Consider the following 20633-nt stretch of genomic DNA (forward strand, 5'->3'; position numbering starts at 1 on the left):
GTAAATGCAAATATGGAAGAAGTTGAGTGCAACGTCATCTAACAAAAAAACATGCTTGTTAAAATTCTATGCTAGGTCACAGTCGATTTCTTGTATAATTCTATCGATTGTGATGTGGCAATGGGTTATCATTGTGACATTATATTAAAATTCAAATCATTTCTGGTTTGAAATACCAACATGCAGTTGTCAGTCTTTCATTGTGGTCTTGATGGCTAGTTGTAGCTAAAAAAATATGATAAAAGCAGGGCCAACTTTCAAGTATAATATAAATGATACATATGGCCTCTCATATTTTTTCTCTCTGTTTTTTTTTTCCGTTGTATCAGAGGGCTGTTGCCTGGGACATGCTAAAAGTGTATGGTAGTTTTGTTGATACTCAAGAAAAACGCAGGTCAGTACTGTACTTATTGTTAAAATCATGTAACAGCGTTGTGTTATTCATACCTTGTCTCTGGTCTGAACTCTTTCGGAAAAGTTCACTCTGTCTAGACACAGCTAAGAAATGTTGTTGCCACGAGCTCTCTCTCTCTCTCTCTCTCTCTATCTCTCTTCAATTCATGACCTTTCACTTGAAAGCCTACTGCTCTTGGACTCTTATCTTAAATGAGCATGTCGTGTTTCTAGGATCGAGCGATTGGAGTTGTTTGACGAATTTGAAGAGTGGCACATGATGCAGGCAAGTCTGTCTTCACCTTTTATTAACTTGATTTCGCACTTATGTATGTATGTGGAGAGTAAAAAAAGACCTAAAGATGATTGGTGTGGAATACCAATGATTATATATTGTAAATGATGCATGTTGTTGATATGTGTTTGTGGATAAGCCAGTGGAGCATGCTATAACCGTTTTTGTTTTCAACAGGAACATTACTGCGTCGCATATGCTGTCAATGACGCAGTGGTACGTACATGAGACATGCTTAAGTATCTACAACTCATTGTTCTTTTTTAGAAGTTTAGTAAGATAGTAAGAAAATATGATGAGGTTAATAAAGAACATCCTGGAATCACAAAAATGCAGGGAATATTTGGAGATTTCGGTTTCACAAGAGAAGGGGGCAGTGAAAGTGAAAGCATGAGCATCTCATCAGCATCGTCACCCTGAAAAAGGAGGAGAGTTTTGTATTGCATGGGATCCCCGGAAATTGCTGCAACGGGTACATTAGTTTAAACCTATTTATTATCAGTTGGTGGAAAACTCGTGGTGGTGGGTAGAGGAATCTGATGGTGCTTTACCAAATTTGTTAGGAATGACGATGGCTTGGTTGGTTGTAGACGGAATGTGATTGATTGCACTTGCACACAGAGTCGAGTCCTAGAAAAGAGGCCTTTCTTTGGGTGTTGAGCAGATAAACAAAGGGGAAACACGAACTCTTGTCTGCATTGTTTGAAATAAGAAATGCTGCTATTTGATTGATGGACATGTGAGTTAGTAAGGCCCATTGGTCGCACTCTTTTACCCTTCGGGTTATGTGGGTTGGGCCTCCAAACGTGTCTTCTTGTTTTTAAATTTTTTACAGCAGTTTCAAAATGTCTTGTCTTGTGTGTACGTGTACAAGCAAAGAAAGAAGAAACCTCGGTCATGAAAACGCTCTCTGAAATATGTTTTTTTTATTTTATTTTATTTTGAACTTCTTTCGGTGGACCTGAAAAATGTAGTATAGATTTTTGCCAGAAAGACCAAAAAAAAAAAAAAAAAAAGGTTTTTTGAAAAAAATACTGAAAAGACAGAGAGAGAGAGGAAAAAGACTAAAGTGTTGTTGGCGATGGGATGCACGGCCTCCAAGCTCGACGGTGAGGACGCTGTCCGTCGCTGCAAGGAGCGACGTCGTCTGATGAAGGACGCCGTCTACGCTCGCCACCATCTCGCCACCGCTCACTCTGACTACTGCCGCTCCCTTCGTCTCACCGGCTCTGCCCTCTCCTCTTTCGCCTCCGGCGAACCCCTCTCCGTCTCCGAGAACACTCCCGCTGTTTTTCTCCGCCCTTCCTCCAGCCACGACGCGCCACGTGCCCCTCCTTCCCCAACCCCAAAGCCCGCTCCGCCGCCCATCCGCAGCAAGCAGACACGGAGGAGGAGGACGACGAGGAGGCTTCCCCACATTCTCTCCGACTCCTCTGCGTCTGCCTCTCCTGCCACAACTTGTAGGTCTTTCTATCCCACTGCTCATCAGAACTCAACCTACTCTCGCTCTCCTTCTCAAGCTTCCTCCGTCTGGAACTGGGAGAATTTCTACCCTCCCTCTCCCCCCGACTCCGAGTTCTTCGAACGCAAAGCTCGCCACCATCCTCCTTCCGACTTCGACGCTGAAACTGAGATATCCGACCACACCCTGAGAGACGCCGCCGAGGAAGTTCACTGCAGCGAGTGGGGCGACGACCACGACCGTTTAACTGCCAACTCTTCTTCTTCCGATGGAGATGGGGAGCCCGATACTCACGCCTCCAGATCCGGTATTGAAGAGCAGGAGAAACAGCAGCAAGTCCCAACCGGCAAAGGCAACTCTGACAATGTTACCACTTCTTCCCACTGCTACCAGACCAAAATGGTGGTAAGGCACAAGAATTTGAAGGAGATACTTGACGCCGTTCATGAATACTTCGACAAGGCTGCCTCCGCTGGTGACCAGGTCTCCGCCATGCTTGAGATCGGCCGGGCTGAGCTCGACCGCAGCTTCAGCAACCTTAGGAGTAAGTTTACTTCCCACACTCTACTAAACTAGATGATGCATTGAAACCGTTTCATTCTCTCGCCTCCGTGGATGTGTTTGCATTGAAACCGTTTCATTCTCTCGCTCCGTGGATGTTTTTGCAGAGACGGTGTATCATTCAAGCAGTGTGTTCAGCAACTTGAGCGCAAGCTGGACCTCAAAACCCCCTTTGGCTGTCAAATACAAGCTCGACGCATCTACCCTGAATGATGATCAGGGCGGCCTCAGCAGCCTCTGCTCTACTCTAGACCGACTCCTCGCTTGGGAGAAGAAGCTTTATGAGGATGTCAAGGTACTTTCTTTTGGGTTGTTCGGTTTACCAACGGCAACACTTCTAATTAACAAACTTTTGTGGATGCAAAAATTAGGCAAGGGAAGGAGTGAAGATTGAGCACGAGAAGAAGTTGTCTGCGCTGCAGAGTCAGGAGTACAAAGGAGGTGATGAATCCAAGCTAAACAAGACTAAAACTTCTATAACCAGATTGCAATCACTCATCATTGTCACTTCAGAAGCTGTTTTAACCACGTCTAGTGCCATTCTTCGCCTCCGGGACATTGACCTTGTGCCTCAGCTTGTTGAACTCTGCCATGGGTCAGTCTTTTTTCTTTTCGTGGAAGTTGGTTTTTGTTTTTCATTGTTCCTTGAGGGCTTCGTAAACATATCAAAGCTCAGATAACAGTCTGATGCAAATTAGAGGTTGATTCATGTGACTAGAAGCCTTGGTCTAGGCTTGTTTATTTACTTGTGTGTCTCTAAATGCCATGTGTCGCTTGAAATGCAGATTAATGTACATGTGGAAGTCAATGCACGAGTACCACGAAATCCAGAACAACATCGTGCAACAAGTCCGTGGCCTGATGAACCAAACAGAGAAAGGTGAGTCAACATCAGAGGTACACCGGCAGGTGACAAGGGACTTAGAGTCAGCCGTATCCTTGTGGCATACAAGCTTCTGTCGCATCATCAAATACCAGAGAGAGTTCATCTGCTCTCTCCACGCCTGGTTCAAGCTGAGCCTGAGCAACGAAGAGCCAAAGAAACAGAGGCCAGAGTCGTTTGCCTTGTGTGAGGAATGGAAGCAGAGCCTGGAACGGGTGCCTGATACGGTGGCGTCAGAAGCCATAAAGAGCTTTGTAAACGTGGTACATGTCATATCAATAAAGCAGGCGGAAGAGGTGAAGATGAAAAAGCGCACGGAGAGTGCAGGAAAGGAGCTGGAGAAGAAGGCATCCTCACTTAGGAGCATAGAAAGGAAGTACTACCAGGCCTACTCGACGGTTGGGATAGGCCCCGGACCGGAGGCATTGGACGGACGGGATCCGCTGTCTGAGAAGAAATGTGAGCTGGCGGCGTGTCAGAGGCAGGTGGAAGATGAGGTGATGAGGCACGTGAAGGCAGTGGAGGTGACAAGAGCTATGACACTCAACAATCTTCAAACCGGCCTGCCCAATGTCTTCCAAGCCTTGACCAGCTTCTCATCTCTATTCACTGAATGTCTCCACACTGTATGTTCTCGTTCCTATTCCATCAACAACTGAACTCATGGTGATGTAAATTATTTATTTACCAAAGTACCACTCTGCTTCACTTTTGCATTACGTATTAACCCTTTTAAGAATCATCATCTTATATTATCATATGATAAAAAAAAAGAAGAAGGAAAAACTGGAATAATCAAAATCAATCATCTTTCTCTCTTTCCCATTAACAGATATGGGCCACCAAAGGCATGGGCCGAGCCCAGAGGGGCCGATCGAATTTGACTTAATGGCAGTTGACGTTGACATCGTACGCCGCACCNGATTGCACTTGCACACAGAGTCGAGTCCTAGAAAAGAGGCCTTTCTTTGGGTGTTGAGCAGATAAACAAAGGGGAAACACGAACTCTTGTCTGCATTGTTTGAAATAAGAAATGCTGCTATTTGATTGATGGACATGTGAGTTAGTAAGGCCCATTGGTCGCACTCTTTTACCCTTCGGGTTATGTGGGTTGGGCCTCCAAACGTGTCTTCTTGTTTTTAAATTTTTTACAGCAGTTTCAAAATGTCTTGTCTTGTGTGTACGTGTACAAGCAAAGAAAGAAGAAACCTCGGTCATGAAAACGCTCTCTGAAATATGTTTTTTTTATTTTATTTTATTTTGAACTTCTTTCGGTGGACCTGAAAAATGTAGTATAGATTTTTGCCAGAAAGACCAAAAAAAAAAAAAAAAAAAGGTTTTTTGAAAAAAATACTGAAAAGACAGAGAGAGAGAGGAAAAAGACTAAAGTGTTGTTGGCGATGGGATGCACGGCCTCCAAGCTCGACGGTGAGGACGCTGTCCGTCGCTGCAAGGAGCGACGTCGTCTGATGAAGGACGCCGTCTACGCTCGCCACCATCTCGCCACCGCTCACTCTGACTACTGCCGCTCCCTTCGTCTCACCGGCTCTGCCCTCTCCTCTTTCGCCTCCGGCGAACCCCTCTCCGTCTCCGAGAACACTCCCGCTGTTTTTCTCCGCCCTTCCTCCAGCCACGACGCGCCACGTGCCCCTCCTTCCCCAACCCCAAAGCCCGCTCCGCCGCCCATCCGCAGCAAGCAGACACGGAGGAGGAGGACGACGAGGAGGCTTCCCCACATTCTCTCCGACTCCTCTGCGTCTGCCTCTCCTGCCACAACTTGTAGGTCTTTCTATCCCACTGCTCATCAGAACTCAACCTACTCTCGCTCTCCTTCTCAAGCTTCCTCCGTCTGGAACTGGGAGAATTTCTACCCTCCCTCTCCCCCCGACTCCGAGTTCTTCGAACGCAAAGCTCGCCACCATCCTCCTTCCGACTTCGACGCTGAAACTGAGATATCCGACCACACCCTGAGAGACGCCGCCGAGGAAGTTCACTGCAGCGAGTGGGGCGACGACCACGACCGTTTAACTGCCAACTCTTCTTCTTCCGATGGAGATGGGGAGCCCGATACTCACGCCTCCAGATCCGGTATTGAAGAGCAGGAGAAACAGCAGCAAGTCCCAACCGGCAAAGGCAACTCTGACAATGTTACCACTTCTTCCCACTGCTACCAGACCAAAATGGTGGTAAGGCACAAGAATTTGAAGGAGATACTTGACGCCGTTCATGAATACTTCGACAAGGCTGCCTCCGCTGGTGACCAGGTCTCCGCCATGCTTGAGATCGGCCGGGCTGAGCTCGACCGCAGCTTCAGCAACCTTAGGAGTAAGTTTACTTCCCACACTCTACTAAACTAGATGATGCATTGAAACCGTTTCATTCTCTCGCCTCCGTGGATGTGTTTGCATTGAAACCGTTTCATTCTCTCGCTCCGTGGATGTTTTTGCAGAGACGGTGTATCATTCAAGCAGTGTGTTCAGCAACTTGAGCGCAAGCTGGACCTCAAAACCCCCTTTGGCTGTCAAATACAAGCTCGACGCATCTACCCTGAATGATGATCAGGGCGGCCTCAGCAGCCTCTGCTCTACTCTAGACCGACTCCTCGCTTGGGAGAAGAAGCTTTATGAGGATGTCAAGGTACTTTCTTTTGGGTTGTTCGGTTTACCAACGGCAACACTTCTAATTAACAAACTTTTGTGGATGCAAAAATTAGGCAAGGGAAGGAGTGAAGATTGAGCACGAGAAGAAGTTGTCTGCGCTGCAGAGTCAGGAGTACAAAGGAGGTGATGAATCCAAGCTAAACAAGACTAAAACTTCTATAACCAGATTGCAATCACTCATCATTGTCACTTCAGAAGCTGTTTTAACCACGTCTAGTGCCATTCTTCGCCTCCGGGACATTGACCTTGTGCCTCAGCTTGTTGAACTCTGCCATGGGTCAGTCTTTTTTCTTTTCGTGGAAGTTGGTTTTTGTTTTTCATTGTTCCTTGAGGGCTTCGTAAACATATCAAAGCTCAGATAACAGTCTGATGCAAATTAGAGGTTGATTCATGTGACTAGAAGCCTTGGTCTAGGCTTGTTTATTTACTTGTGTGTCTCTAAATGCCATGTGTCGCTTGAAATGCAGATTAATGTACATGTGGAAGTCAATGCACGAGTACCACGAAATCCAGAACAACATCGTGCAACAAGTCCGTGGCCTGATGAACCAAACAGAGAAAGGTGAGTCAACATCAGAGGTACACCGGCAGGTGACAAGGGACTTAGAGTCAGCCGTATCCTTGTGGCATACAAGCTTCTGTCGCATCATCAAATACCAGAGAGAGTTCATCTGCTCTCTCCACGCCTGGTTCAAGCTGAGCCTGAGCAACGAAGAGCCAAAGAAACAGAGGCCAGAGTCGTTTGCCTTGTGTGAGGAATGGAAGCAGAGCCTGGAACGGGTGCCTGATACGGTGGCGTCAGAAGCCATAAAGAGCTTTGTAAACGTGGTACATGTCATATCAATAAAGCAGGCGGAAGAGGTGAAGATGAAAAAGCGCACGGAGAGTGCAGGAAAGGAGCTGGAGAAGAAGGCATCCTCACTTAGGAGCATAGAAAGGAAGTACTACCAGGCCTACTCGACGGTTGGGATAGGCCCCGGACCGGAGGCATTGGACGGACGGGATCCGCTGTCTGAGAAGAAATGTGAGCTGGCGGCGTGTCAGAGGCAGGTGGAAGATGAGGTGATGAGGCACGTGAAGGCAGTGGAGGTGACAAGAGCTATGACACTCAACAATCTTCAAACCGGCCTGCCCAATGTCTTCCAAGCCTTGACCAGCTTCTCATCTCTATTCACTGAATGTCTCCACACTGTATGTTCTCGTTCCTATTCCATCAACAACTGAACTCATGGTGATGTAAATTATTTATTTACCAAAGTACCACTCTGCTTCACTTTTGCATTACGTATTAACCCTTTTAAGAATCATCATCTTATATTATCATATGATAAAAAAAAAGAAGAAGGAAAAACTGGAATAATCAAAATCAATCATCTTTCTCTCTTTCCCATTAACAGATATGGGCCACCAAAGGCATGGGCCGAGCCCAGAGGGGCCGATCGAATTTGACTTAATGGCAGTTGACGTTGACATCGTACGCCGCACCCAACGACCGCCAAAGCACTCTCTCTCTCTCTCTCTCTCACATGATCTTCTAACCAACAACAACACTTTCTCTCTCATGGCGATGCTTTCTTCTACTACTACTGCTTCCGTTTCGGGGATTCAGATTGACTCGTCTGCGTCTGCGTCTGCGGAGGTAGTCTCCGATCCCACACCATCGTCCCCCGAGGGATCTCGCTCTGGGGGCTCACCTGATCGCCATGATCCTTCCACGTCTTCTCCGAGCCCCAGCCGTGGTGGTGGTGACAATAATCAGGTATCAGATGAATTGAATTTTCCTCTTTTAAGATCTCAAGCTGATCTGTGATTTCTTTACTTGTATGTTCCAGTCTGAAGTCATGTCGAGGAGTGAAGAGTATCGCCAATTATTTCGGCTTCCAGCTGAGGAAGTAAGTGTTCCCTCTGCCTCTGTCGGTGTCTCATAAATTCTTCTTCTTCTGAATTGTATGATTCATGAGTGTGTGTGTGTGTGTCTGTGTAGGTCCTTGTTCAAGATTTCAACTGTGCTTGTCAAGAGAGTATTCTTCTCCAGGTACTTTAACTTATCTCTTTACGGAGTTTATGTTTGTCAGGAGAGGATTCTTCTTACTCTTACCATCTTTGGTTATGAGACCATCCTAGTTATTATATCCCTTGGGCTTCTCTTTCTTTCTGCAGGGTCATATGTACCTCTTCATCCATTATATCTGCTTCTACTCCAACATCTTTGGTTATGAGACCAAGGTACCATAGTGATATCTCTTCCCTTGCTCTCTCCACTGACTGCTTCTATTCAACATTGATCGCAACTCTTGTTGCAGAAAATTATTCCTTTTGCCGAAATTTCTTGTGTTAAACGAGCAAAGACTGCTGGTATTTTTCCCAATGCCATTGAGATTTTAGCTGGAGGGAAGAAGGTACCACGACTTCTCTCTGCCTCTTATTTCATTGTCTTTGTTGCCTCTGTCCTCATCTTAGAACCGCATTCTTTCCCAGTACTTCTTTGCATCCTTTCTTTCCCGTGATGAAGCTTTCAAGCTTATCCACGATGGATGGTTGGAATATGGTTGTGCTGTCAAACCAGAAGGTGATCTTCAGGTGACTGAACAGCAGCTGCCAAACGCACTGCTCTTTACTGCTTAAGGCGTGTTGCCAGCTTGTTTATTCTTTCCTTTTACTCATCTTTCTTGGCTTATCTTTTCAGGATTCTTTATCTGAGTCCAAAAACCAGGTAAATGATGGAGTTGTTAAAAGGGCACTCAGTTCCATGGATTTGGCAAATGAACTAGATATCCCATTGAGGTAATTTGACCGCTTCCACCATATTGTGTACCTGGTTCCTGTAACTTACTGCTTCACCGCTTACTATCTTTCCTTCACAGGGATGAAAATCTTCATCTTTCAGGCAGTTCCAGTCTTCCTGTCATTAATCAGAATGGTGTTTCACCTTCTTCTGTTCAGCGGTCTGCAGAACCAGTTGAAGATATTATGGCTTCTTCTTCAGCCAATACTTTCAACTGGAAGCCTGAAGATATAAACGCACCTAAATGTAGTTAAAGTCCCTTCCTCACTTTCTTTTTAGTTCTTTTTTTATGTTCTTGGTAATGTGGCAGATTATCATTTTCAAGTCAGCTGTTTAAGGGTGTGAATGCTAGTAATCCACACGGTAATCTTTTGGGTTCAGGTCAACCTGTTAAAAATGCAAACGTTTGGATTTCCTAGCTTTAGAATGAAGTGGTGGTTCCCTTAAAGTGGACAATCAATTTACGTCTTTCTAATTCTAGGTCTATGTCATTATGTGTCTAATCTTTTTGTTTGATATTTTTGGAACTTAAACTGTCTCTGTTTGAATTCAAATGGTCGATGGGGAAATATCTCATAATGGTTTTACTATATAAGGTCTATTGGGGTGTAGTAACTTAGCTTTATTTTCTGGCCTGTTTATGATATTTCACTAGTACCCAATTTGTCCCATCAAGCTTGTACTCAGTNTCAGGGCGGCCTCAGCAGCCTCTGCTCTACTCTAGACCGACTCCTCGCTTGGGAGAAGAAGCTTTATGAGGATGTCAAGGTACTTTCTTTTGGGTTGTTCGGTTTACCAACGGCAACACTTCTAATTAACAAACTTTTGTGGATGCAAAAATTAGGCAAGGGAAGGAGTGAAGATTGAGCACGAGAAGAAGTTGTCTGCGCTGCAGAGTCAGGAGTACAAAGGAGGTGATGAATCCAAGCTAAACAAGACTAAAACTTCCATAACCAGATTGCAATCTCTCATCATTGTCACTTCAGAAGCTGTTTTAACCACGTCTAGTGCCATTCTTCGCCTCCGGGACATTGACCTTGTGCCTCAGCTTGTTGAACTCTGCCATGGGTCAGTCTTTTTTCTTTTCGTGGAAGTTGGTTTTTGTTTTTCATTGTTCCTTGAGGGCTTCGTAAACATATCAAAGCTCAGATAACAGTCTGATGCAAATTAGAGGTTGATTCATGTGACTAGAAGCCTTGGTCTAGGCTTGTTTATTTACTTGTGTGTCTCTAAATGCCATGTGTCGCTTGAAATGCAGATTAATGTACATGTGGAAGTCAATGCACGAGTACCACGAAATCCAGAACAACATCGTGCAACAAGTCCGTGGCCTGATGAACCAAACAGAGAAAGGTGAGTCAACATCAGAGGTACACCGGCAGGTGACAAGGGACTTAGAGTCAGCCGTATCCTTGTGGCATACAAGCTTCTGTCGCATCATCAAATACCAGAGAGAGTTCATCTGCTCTCTCCACGCCTGGTTCAAGCTGAGCCTGAGCAACGAAGAGCCAAAGAAACAGAGGCCAGAGTCGTTTGCCTTGTGTGAGGAATGGAAGCAGAGCCTGGAACGGGTGCCTGATACGGTGGCGTCAGAAGCCATAAAGAGCTTTGTAAACGTGGTACATGTCATATCAATAAAGCAGGCGGAAGAGGTGAAGATGAAAAAGCGCACGGAGAGTGCAGGAAAGGAGCTGGAGAAGAAGGCATCCTCACTTAGGAGCATAGAAAGGAAGTACTACCAGGCCTACTCGACGGTTGGGATAGGCCCCGGACCGGAGGCATTGGACGGACGGGATCCGCTGTCTGAGAAGAAATGTGAGCTGGCGGCGTGTCAGAGGCAGGTGGAAGATGAGGTGATGAGGCACGTGAAGGCAGTGGAGGTGACAAGAGCTATGACACTCAACAATCTTCAAACCGGCCTGCCCAATGTCTTCCAAGCCTTGACCAGCTTCTCATCTCTATTCACTGAATGTCTCCACACTGTATGTTCTCGTTCCTATTCCATCAACAACTGAACTCATGGTGATGTAAATTATTTATTTACCAAAGTACCACTCTGCTTCACTTTTGCATTACGTATTAACCCTTTTAAGAATCATCATCTTATATTATCATATGATAAAAAAAAAGAAGAAGGAAAAACTGGAATAATCAAAATCAATCATCTTTCTCTCTTTCCCATTAACAGATATGGGCCACCAAAGGCATGGGCCGAGCCCAGAGGGGCCGATCGAATTTGACTTAATGGCAGTTGACGTTGACATCGTACGCCGCACCCAACGACCGCCAAAGCACTCTCTCTCTCTCTCTCTCTCACATGATCTTCTAACCAACAACAACACTTTCTCTCTCATGGCGATGCTTTCTTCTACTACTACTGCTTCCGTTTCGGGGATTCAGATTGACTCGTCTGCGTCTGCGTCTGCGGAGGTAGTCTCCGATCCCACACCATCGTCCCCCGAGGGATCTCGCTCTGGGGGCTCACCTGATCGCCATGATCCTTCCACGTCTTCTCCGAGCCCCAGCCGTGGTGGTGGTGACAATAATCAGGTATCAGATGAATTGAATTTTCCTCTTTTAAGATCTCAAGCTGATCTGTGATTTCTTTACTTGTATGTTCCAGTCTGAAGTCATGTCGAGGAGTGAAGAGTATCGCCAATTATTTCGGCTTCCAGCTGAGGAAGTAAGTGTTCCCTCTGCCTCTGTCGGTGTCTCATAAATTCTTCTTCTTCTGAATTGTATGATTCATGAGTGTGTGTGTGTGTGTCTGTGTAGGTCCTTGTTCAAGATTTCAACTGTGCTTGTCAAGAGAGTATTCTTCTCCAGGTACTTTAACTTATCTCTTTACGGAGTTTATGTTTGTCAGGAGAGGATTCTTCTTACTCTTACCATCTTTGGTTATGAGACCATCCTAGTTATTATATCCCTTGGGCTTCTCTTTCTTTCTGCAGGGTCATATGTACCTCTTCATCCATTATATCTGCTTCTACTCCAACATCTTTGGTTATGAGACCAAGGTACCATAGTGATATCTCTTCCCTTGCTCTCTCCACTGACTGCTTCTATTCAACATTGATCGCAACTCTTGTTGCAGAAAATTATTCCTTTTGCCGAAATTTCTTGTGTTAAACGAGCAAAGACTGCTGGTATTTTTCCCAATGCCATTGAGATTTTAGCTGGAGGGAAGAAGGTACCACGACTTCTCTCTGCCTCTTATTTCATTGTCTTTGTTGCCTCTGTCCTCATCTTAGAACCGCATTCTTTCCCAGTACTTCTTTGCATCCTTTCTTTCCCGTGATGAAGCTTTCAAGCTTATCCACGATGGATGGTTGGAATATGGTTGTGCTGTCAAACCAGAAGGTGATCTTCAGGTGACTGAACAGCAGCTGCCAAACGCACTGCTCTTTACTGCTTAAGGCGTGTTGCCAGCTTGTTTATTCTTTCCTTTTACTCATCTTTCTTGGCTTATCTTTTCAGGATTCTTTATCTGAGTCCAAAAACCAGGTAAATGATGGAGTTGTTAAAAGGGCACTCAGTTCCATGGATTTGGCAAATGAACTAGATATCCCATTGAGGTAATTTGACCGCTTCCACCATATTGTGTACCTGGTTCCTGTAACTTACTGCTTCACCGCTTACTATCTTTCCTTCACAGGGATGAAAATCTTCATCTTTCAGGCAGTTCCAGTCTTCCTGTCATTAATCAGAATGGTGTTTCACCTTCTTCTGTTCAGCGGTCTGCAGAACCAGTTGAAGATATTATGGCTTCTTCTTCAGCCAATACTTTCAACTGGAAGCCTGAAGATATAAACGCACCTAAATGTAGTTAAAGTCCCTTCCTCACTTTCTTTTTAGTTCTTTTTTTATGTTCTTGGTAATGTGGCAGATTATCATTTTCAAGTCAGCTGTTTAAGGGTGTGAATGCTAGTAATCCACACGGTAATCTTTTGGGTTCAGGTCAACCTGTTAAAAATGCAAACGTTTGGATTTCCTAGCTTTAGAATGAAGTGGTGGTTCCCTTAAAGTGGACAATCAATTTACGTCTTTCTAATTCTAGGTCTATGTCATTATGTGTCTAATCTTTTTGTTTGATATTTTTGGAACTTAAACTGTCTCTGTTTGAATTCAAATGGTCGATGGGGAAATATCTCATAATGGTTTTACTATATAAGGTCTATTGGGGTGTAGTAACTTAGCTTTATTTTCTGGCCTGTTTATGATATTTCACTAGTACCCAATTTGTCCCATCAAGCTTGTACTCAGTTTGGAGACCCTATATCCTGCTGAACCGGTCATTTCATTTATACATGCATGATCTCTCATCTATTATTTTTGGTTAATGTGATCTGTTTTCTTTTTCTCATTTGGATTCACCGCACAAATTTTGTGTTTCTATGCAGTATCATCTGATTTTACAAAGGTAGCAGAGGCAAAGTTTTCGGTAATGTCACTTTCTTTGTCTTATGGGATAGAGGAAATTGTGAGACCATTCCCTATCAAATTTACGAGAATATAAGCATTAACTGAATGCAGAAGTTTCGTATGTACCTAAATAGACTTTACTCTTATGTTTGCAGATTCCAGTAGAAGAGTTCTTTAGATTGTTTTTTTCAGATGGTGCCGTCAGTTTTGTTGAATCTTTCCATAAAAATTGTGGAGATAAAGGTAGAGCTCTAAGTGATGGAATTGTTTCGTTGTTGTGGTTTATATGTTCTCTCTGTCGGTGTTCTTTTATCCAGATGAGATTTTTGTACTTGCAGAGTTTAGGTGTACCTCTTGGCAGCCTCATGAAAAGCTTGGACACACCCGCAATGTCTCATTTCAACATCCGATAAAAATATATTTTGGTAAAATTTGTCTTTCTTATATATATACAGTATTAGGTTACGGTCAATATCAAATATGTGTATGCTTGACTGTCGGAGTTCGTTCGAAGGTGCAAAGTTTGGTGGTTGCCAGGAGTCACAGAAATTTCGGATGTACAGAGATAGGTATAGAAATTGTGTTGTTTTTTTTTTTAGATCCTCAAAGCAAAGTAAGTTTGCACTCATAGATGCTTATCCTATGTCGTCTGATATTACAATTTATTTTTGCCAGCCATCTGGTTATTGAAACATCACAGGAGATCAGCGATGTGCCTTACGCAGATTATTTTACTGTAGAGGTAGGAGAATATTTACACCGAAAGCTATCAGTAGTTTGCTAGGTGATGTGTGTTATAGGTGAAATTAGTTAACTTTGGCTGATTCTAGGGGGTTTGGGATGTGAAAAGAGATTGCNTTTCTTGTTCTCATTTGGATTCACCGCACAAGTTTTGTGTTTCTATGCAGTATCATCTGATTTTACAAAGGTAGCAGAGGCAAAGTTTTCGGTAATGTCTCTTTCTTTGTCTAATGGGATAGAGGAAATTGCGGAATCACTCCCTATGAAATTTACGAGAATATAAGCATTAACTGAATGCAGACTTTCGTATGTACGTAAATAGATTTTACTTGTGCGTTTGCAGATTCCAGTAGAAGAGTTCTTTAGATTGTTTTTTTCAGATGGTGCCGTCAGTTTTGTTGAATCTTTCCATAAAAATTGTGGAGACAAAGGTAGAGCTCTAAGTGATGGAATTGTTTCGTTGTTGTGGTTAGTTGTTTTTATATGTTCTCTCTGTCGGTGTTCTTTTATCCAGATGAGATTTTTGTACTTGCAGAGTTTAGGTGTACCTCTTGGCAGCCTCATGAAAAGCTTGGACACACCCGCAATGTCTCATTTCAACATCCGATAAAAATATATTTTGGTAAAATTTGTCTTTCTTATATATATACAGTATTAGGTTACGGTCAATATCAAATATGTGTATGCTTGACTGTCGGAGTTCGTTCGAAGGTGCAAAGTTTGGTGGTTGCCAGGAGTCACAGAAATTTCGGATGTACAGAGATAGGTATAGAAATTGTGTTGTTTTTTTTTTTAGATCCTCAAAGCAAAGTAAGTTTGCACTCATAGATGCTTATCCTATGTCGTCTGATATTACAATTTATTTTTGCCAGCCATCTGGTTATTGAAACATCACAGGAGATCAGCGATGTGCCTTACGCAGATTATTTTACTGTAGAGGTAGGAGAATATTTACACCGAAAGCTATCAGTAGTTTGCTAGGTGATGTGTGTTATAGGTGAAATTAGTTAACTTTGGCTGATTCTAGGGGGTTTGGGATGTGAAAAGAGATTGCAGAGACTCGATAGAAGGCTGTATACTGGATGTTTATCTCAATGTGGCCTTCTCTAAAAGAACAGTGTGGAAAGGTTTGTTAAGCTTAATTTACTCTTCCTTTGTCCTTCATTTTTTTCTCCTTCCTATCGAGTATGAAGCTTCTAGTTCATCAGTGTTTGCTTATAGATATGGAAATCTCTTAGCTTTTGAAATTGAGTTTCTTATATGGTTCTGAAATCTGGCTTGACTTCTATGACTTTTTACAGGGAAAATAGTGCAGTCTACTTTGGAAGAGTGTAGAGAAGCTTATGGACATTGGATAAGAATGGTACTTTGTCAGCGGTCATTGAATCAACATCTTCTGTTTCAGTTTCTGTAGGAATTTAAACAAGTTTATTTTTCTTTTCTTTTTATTATTTTTGGAGGCACATGAACTGTTGAAGCAGAAGAAGCTGGAAAACCAAAAAGGTTAGTGTTGGAGACTGATGATTAACAGAAGCTTTTTCCTTGAAAAAAACTTGCTGACACCTTATTCTACAGGGAACAAGTTGATTGAGGATGGTGTACCGCTAGCAGCAAAGGAAGAAACAGTATCTGAATTTGAAGAGGAGAGGAAGGTGGAAATGGTGGGAGGAGGGGTAGTGAAAAAAAGCTTAAGTGAAGTGTGGGTGAATCTGACATCGTTTGTGACGAGACAAAGCGGGACAAGGCAGGTTATAGTAATAGCGTTTGCAGTGATCTTACTGATGCAGGTATGTGTGTTTTGGATAAATTAGTGGTGAATAAGAGAGAGAGAGAGAGAGAGAGAGAAGCTAATTGGTGGAAGTGTGGACAGGTGACGATAGTGGTGCTGCTGAAGAAAGGAGGAGGGGGGAAAGTAGAGTACCATGAGAGGTACGACGAGTACAGTGGACATGGGGCGAGTTTGGGGTGGCTGGAGAAGAGAATGCATTTCCTAAGGGAAGAGATGATGATGGTTGAGGATCGCTTGCAGAGGATGCGACAAGACCACGCCGCCTTGAAGGCCCAGTTCCACCATTTGGAAGGCCTCATCCGCGGCAACCAACACTAGATTTGTTTCACCCTATTCTATGTTTGTGCATTGCAGATGGATATGTATGTATGTATGTATGTAATTTGGGATGTTACTTCGCAAAGTTTTTATAGCTACGCAAATGAATTTGATCAGAGACTCTGTTTGACGAACTGAATTTAATCAATTGTATTCGGCTGTGCATATTATTGTATTCGGATAACACCAGAGCATATGAACTCTGCATCACAGAGGCATGCAAAAGAAGCCTTTTCTTTTCTCATTCATGGCTTTGCAACCTAGCAACACGGAGACTACCTTCACACTAAGTGTTTTATAAGCAGTTTATGTATTCATAAACCATGGAGATTACATTTAAACTAAACCTCTACCAAAGATCGAACTCACACTGGTAACTCACTGCACTTTGGTTCCTTTTGTTTTCATTGATGAATGCATTTGTTATTAGGAAATGAGAGTCCATAGAACCCAAAAAGGTAGCAATGAAAAACCAATAATGGTGGAAAGAGTTAGTGCCAAGGACGAGGTAAAGAAAATAAGAAACGGGAAAAACAGAATAATAACCAACCCAAGAATCTTAATTACAGACTGCCACATTTAAGGGTATCTTGTGAAAGGACCAAGTACAAGTGAGCCTAGTCAAAGGGAAGGAACACTTTTCTAGAAGGATGGTATCAATTCAATCAAGTTGAGCAGCAGCCGTTCTTCTGGTCCACAGGCTGTCCTCTGATCTGCACTGTCGGCGGTCTTGCGTTGTTCCCCGCTGGTTGGCTTGCCATTCTGCATCCAAACCACGAATCAATTTCAATCATACGACACATTCAAATTGTAAATTGGTTATAGCTACAGACAAACTACACGAGAAGCTTCTTGAAATTTTCAATATGAACCGCTGCAAGGTCAACATCGGTCTGCTCAAAAAGTTTCAATTCATTTCCCTTTCCGAATGCATTTTTTAGTAACAGAGTCACTTTTTACTCAGCAAGCAGGCAGTGATCACTTGCTGAGATCAATATAAAAGGAGTGATGGCTTTGCAAAAGTTGAATCAGGTCTAATGGATCTTCTGAGCAATAGATAAATGATGTTAGGGTAAATACCTCTCTTTGATGGATGACGACATTGCCATGAAAGCCAGTTCCACATTTGTAGCATCTTTTGCACTAGTCTCCATGAAAGGAACTCCAATTTCATCGGCAAATGCCTACAAATGTTTAAAATATCACCAGGAAACCAATTATAGCCTTACAGTTGGATGAATATTTCAAAACCTTGAAAAGGAGAGAGTTGGTAAAAAGAGAAATGAGTATACCTTGGCTGTTTCATATGGAACGGCTCTGTTTTCAGCAAGATCACACTTGTTCCCAACCAGGAGTTTGTTCACATTGTCACTAGCATAACGATCAATTTCACTCAACCACTGCTTCACGTTATTGAAGCTTTCTAGATCTGTGACGTCGTAGACAATCTACCAGGTGGAACTAAGTTGTTAGTACATATACTAAAAGAGTGAAAACGTAAGAAACCAACAGAAGTAAGTAGCTTACAATGATTCCATGTGCTCCACGGTAGTAACTGCTAGTAATGGTCCTGAACCGCTCTTGACCAGCAGTGTCCCACTGAAAGATAGTGAAGGGGGGAAAATACATGGTCATGAGTTAATGAGAAGCAAGAAGAGCAACCTTGGACGGTGAGAGATGAGGAGATATGTAGCAGAGTTATAAAGTTAAACTAGTCTTGTTTAGCAAAAAATACACAAGAGTAGAAAGAGGGAAAAATAGAGATACATACGATTTGGAGCTTAATAGTCTTCCCATCTTGCTCCACGGTCCGAATTTTCTGAAGAAGAGATATAGAAGGTGAGATCAAAGCCTCCAAGTAGTTAAGTAAAAAAAAAAAAAAAAGAAGGGAAACAACTTACAAAATCGACTCCAATAGTGCTAATGTAGCTTTCTACGTAAGAATCATCCTGCAGCAGAAGAACAAACAAACATGAGTTATTCAAATCCTGATAAGAAGCAAAAATGTAGAAGAAGTTTGATCTCAGAGAAAAGAAAAATTACAGAAAATCTCAAGAGTAGACAAGACTTGCCAACGCCAGAATCCCCGATAAGGAGGAGCTTGAAAAGATAGTCGCTGCACAGAGACACAAAGAGCGACCACTAAATTACCAGTCCACTAACACAAAGAGATCAGACCGTGAGACTAATTATAATCATTCAAACCAACCAACCAACCATTGGATCAATCTCCAAACCCTAGATTTCTACATCGCAAGAGAATCATAATCATCATATATATATATATATATATATATGACAGCGCTGGGATTAAATTGAAGTATACGCGCCGATGGAGAAAGGAACTTACTACTCGGGATTCATGGTTTCGATCGGTGGGGAGGTTGAACTGACCGGCGATACAAATTCACAGATCTCTCCTTCGCTCTCTCTCTCTCTCTCTCTCGTTCGGACCCGAGAAGAAGACAGGAGTATTGGGCCTTCAAATAATAGTGAGCGGAGGCCCAATAACGTTAAAGAAAAACAAAAACTTCTTTAACAAGTTTAGGGTTGCAAATTGGGCCAGCCTCACTAAGGTTGATCCTTGCCTCTCTTCACAAGGTGGTGGGATTGTCTTTTTGTATATTTTCTTCTTCTTCTTCTTCTTCTTCTTCTTCAATACGACGATTAAGAAGGTTAGTCTTGGACTCGGGTCACATCTTCCGGTAGAAGCTTGAACGCAATGCAATATAGAAAGAATACCAAATTAATGCTGACTCAAACTCAAGAACAATAAAGGTAGGTAGTCGATAAATGGCTCACAATCCCACCCACCTTGAACGCAATTGTCTTCAATACGATTCACAAGGTGGGATTGTCTTTCCGATCCTCACTCTTAACAACAATAAACCATCCTAGTCCAATATGCATGGCTTCATCCTACTAGTAATTTCAGGAATGTTTAATTTCCCCGACCATCTTCCGTGGTTTAACTGTCAAACCAAATTAAAAAAAAAAAAAAAAACGAAAACATCTACTACAACGACAACTACAGTACTAGGTAGTTGAACTCAATTCTGTAAGTAAAAGCGTTTTCTTCCTCACCAATCATTTAACAACCACCACTTTGTACCTCATTTCATATCTTCCACCCGTACTTCTGCTTTTTGGCCTAAAACTCTTCTTAGTGTATACGGATTCGGAAACATCACACAAATTTCATGGTTCTTCAGGTAGGTTTGTAGGCTTGTATCCTTGTACAGGTACCAGACCAATTTATATCAAACTAGACAACAGAAAATAATCTTCCAATATCTAATAACCTTTGATTATTTTTAAGAAAATATAAAAACTCTGACAGTTATATGTTTATTTAGTTTTGTAGGACTCAATGGACCAGCTTGGGCAGTCAAAATGGAACTACATATATAGCTAGACAATCAGACAACATGAGCTGTAACGTAAGCACCATCATCTGATTAGGTGCACCCATCTTTTGTTTTCCCAATATCAATCGTTACTATTGCAAAATAATAGCACCATGAAAAATTCACAGCCCGATGTTTAGAAGAGCCAAACCATTGCCCACTCAGTACCAACGGTCATATAAAAATTCAAAGCAAAAGAAGCACAGGAATGGAACTCAGGGTTTTCAAACCAAACAACACATGAAACTCGCATTCACACTCATCAATGAACCAGAGACGTAGAAACAACCAAATTCCACTCACTAAGGCCCAACATATTCATCTGGTCTTGACATGATATCATACGTCTAAATAGGCTTGATCTTGAAATGCAGCGAGATGAGCGAAAAAACAAGACACTTCAAGTCCTGCAAGCATGAATGTTTCAGAAAGGAACATGTGAGCACAAATAATTACAGAAAGATGCTAACAGAAAAAAGTTGAGAACCATTTATAGAGAGAGAGAGAGCAACATCAGAAACAAACAATTAGTATAACCGGACCAGACCACAGCCTATATGTTAAAGTTCGACAATGTGAATCAGTGAAAGAGGCAGAGTCCTAAATGTAGAAGAACATTCTTATAGAGAGAGTAGTAACGGGATTAGGCTAAGCAGGAGGAAAATAAGGGCTTACTTACTGTTTAATCCTAAAAGAAAGAAAAAAAGGTTGGAAGAGAAAGAGAGGAGACCTGAACAAGATAGTAGAAGATGCGAAGTCCTTCAGGATCATTACTGCTCTGGACATCAACAAGAGATCCAATCTTAGATGTAGCAAAGCAGATATGCTCATTGCCCATGACGATCTCAAGCTCTTGCTTCCCAACACGGTCAGGTTCCGGCCAATTGTTATCATCTTCTTTCAGTATCTACTTTGCC

The 20633-nt window shown here is 42.7% G+C and overlaps 6 protein-coding genes across 8 annotated transcripts in view; 4 read left to right on the plus strand and 2 right to left on the minus strand.

Annotated features, from left to right (window-relative positions):
- The first annotated feature begins 1251 nt into the window (after positions 1-1251).
- LOC104773530 lies at positions 1252-4512 on the plus strand. Of its 2 annotated transcripts, XM_019242682.1 has the most exons (5): positions 1252-2694; positions 2819-3006; positions 3083-3306; positions 3497-4220; positions 4427-4512. In XM_019242682.1, the coding sequence occupies exons 1-5, from the start codon at positions 1770-1772 to the stop codon at positions 4481-4483; spliced, it is 2118 nt and encodes a 705-aa protein (XP_019098227.1). In that variant the 5' UTR covers positions 1252-1769; the 3' UTR covers positions 4484-4512. The 2 variants fall into 2 exon arrangements, with proteins under 2 accessions (XP_019098227.1, XP_010496468.1); XM_010498166.2 differs by lacking the exon at positions 4427-4512 and having other exon boundaries at positions 3497-4313.
- Positions 4513-4522: 10 nt separating this feature from the next.
- Positions 4523-7770, plus strand: LOC104773529. 2 transcript variants are annotated; one of them, XM_010498163.2, is made up of 5 exons: positions 4523-5919; positions 6044-6231; positions 6308-6531; positions 6722-7445; positions 7652-7770. In XM_010498163.2, the coding sequence occupies exons 1-5, from the start codon at positions 4995-4997 to the stop codon at positions 7706-7708; spliced, it is 2118 nt and encodes a 705-aa protein (XP_010496465.1). In that variant the 5' UTR covers positions 4523-4994; the 3' UTR covers positions 7709-7770. The 2 variants fall into 2 exon arrangements, with proteins under 2 accessions (XP_010496465.1, XP_010496466.1); XM_010498164.2 differs by lacking the exon at positions 7652-7770 and having other exon boundaries at positions 6722-7538.
- LOC109131576 lies at positions 7708-11114 on the plus strand. The gene is made up of 11 exons (XM_019242680.1): positions 7708-8013; positions 8087-8146; positions 8239-8289; positions 8415-8480; positions 8558-8653; positions 8715-8834; positions 8941-9038; positions 9119-9285; positions 9695-9807; positions 9884-10107; positions 10298-11114. The coding sequence occupies exons 1-11, from the start codon at positions 7708-7710 to the stop codon at positions 11052-11054; spliced, it is 2058 nt and encodes a 685-aa protein (XP_019098225.1). The 3' UTR covers positions 11055-11114.
- Positions 11115-11245: 131 nt separating this feature from the next.
- On the plus strand, positions 11246-16503 carry LOC104773528 (protein VASCULAR ASSOCIATED DEATH 1, chloroplastic-like). Its single transcript, XM_019242683.1, has 18 exons — positions 11246-11589; positions 11663-11722; positions 11815-11865; positions 11991-12056; positions 12134-12229; positions 12309-12410; positions 12517-12614; positions 12695-12861; positions 13440-13480; positions 13617-13704; positions 13800-13886; positions 13976-14030; positions 14137-14203; positions 15230-15329; positions 15504-15565; positions 15663-15705; positions 15778-15989; positions 16073-16503. Exons 1-18 carry the CDS (start codon positions 11284-11286, stop codon positions 16307-16309), a joined length of 1938 nt encoding a protein of 645 aa, XP_019098228.1. The 5' UTR covers positions 11246-11283; the 3' UTR covers positions 16310-16503.
- A 252-nt stretch (positions 16504-16755) lies between these two features.
- On the minus strand, positions 16756-18785 carry LOC104773531 (ras-related protein RABD2a). Its single transcript, XM_010498167.1, has 8 exons — positions 18660-18785; positions 18353-18425; positions 18211-18258; positions 18081-18128; positions 17837-17908; positions 17602-17757; positions 17390-17493; positions 16756-17071 (listed from the first exon to the last, which is right to left on the minus strand). The coding sequence occupies exons 1-8, from the start codon at positions 18671-18673 to the stop codon at positions 16975-16977; spliced, it is 612 nt and encodes a 203-aa protein (XP_010496469.1). The 5' UTR covers positions 18674-18785; the 3' UTR covers positions 16756-16974.
- Positions 18786-19745: 960 nt separating this feature from the next.
- Positions 19746-20633, minus strand: part of LOC104773532 (protein mago nashi homolog) — a 1529-nt gene continuing 641 nt past the window's right edge. The window contains exons 2-3 of the mRNA XM_010498168.2: positions 20447-20623; positions 19746-20123 (exon numbers count right to left, since the gene is read on the minus strand). Of these exons, the coding sequence (XP_010496470.1) occupies positions 20064-20123; positions 20447-20623 (237 nt within the window). The 3' untranslated portion in view covers positions 19746-20063. The remainder of the gene's footprint in view (positions 20124-20446; positions 20624-20633) is intronic.

This window comes from Camelina sativa, unplaced genomic scaffold (assembly GCF_000633955.1).
Source record: "Camelina sativa cultivar DH55 unplaced genomic scaffold, Cs unpScaffold00566, whole genome shotgun sequence".
Classification (NCBI taxonomy): Eukaryota; Viridiplantae; Streptophyta; class Magnoliopsida; order Brassicales; family Brassicaceae; genus Camelina; species Camelina sativa.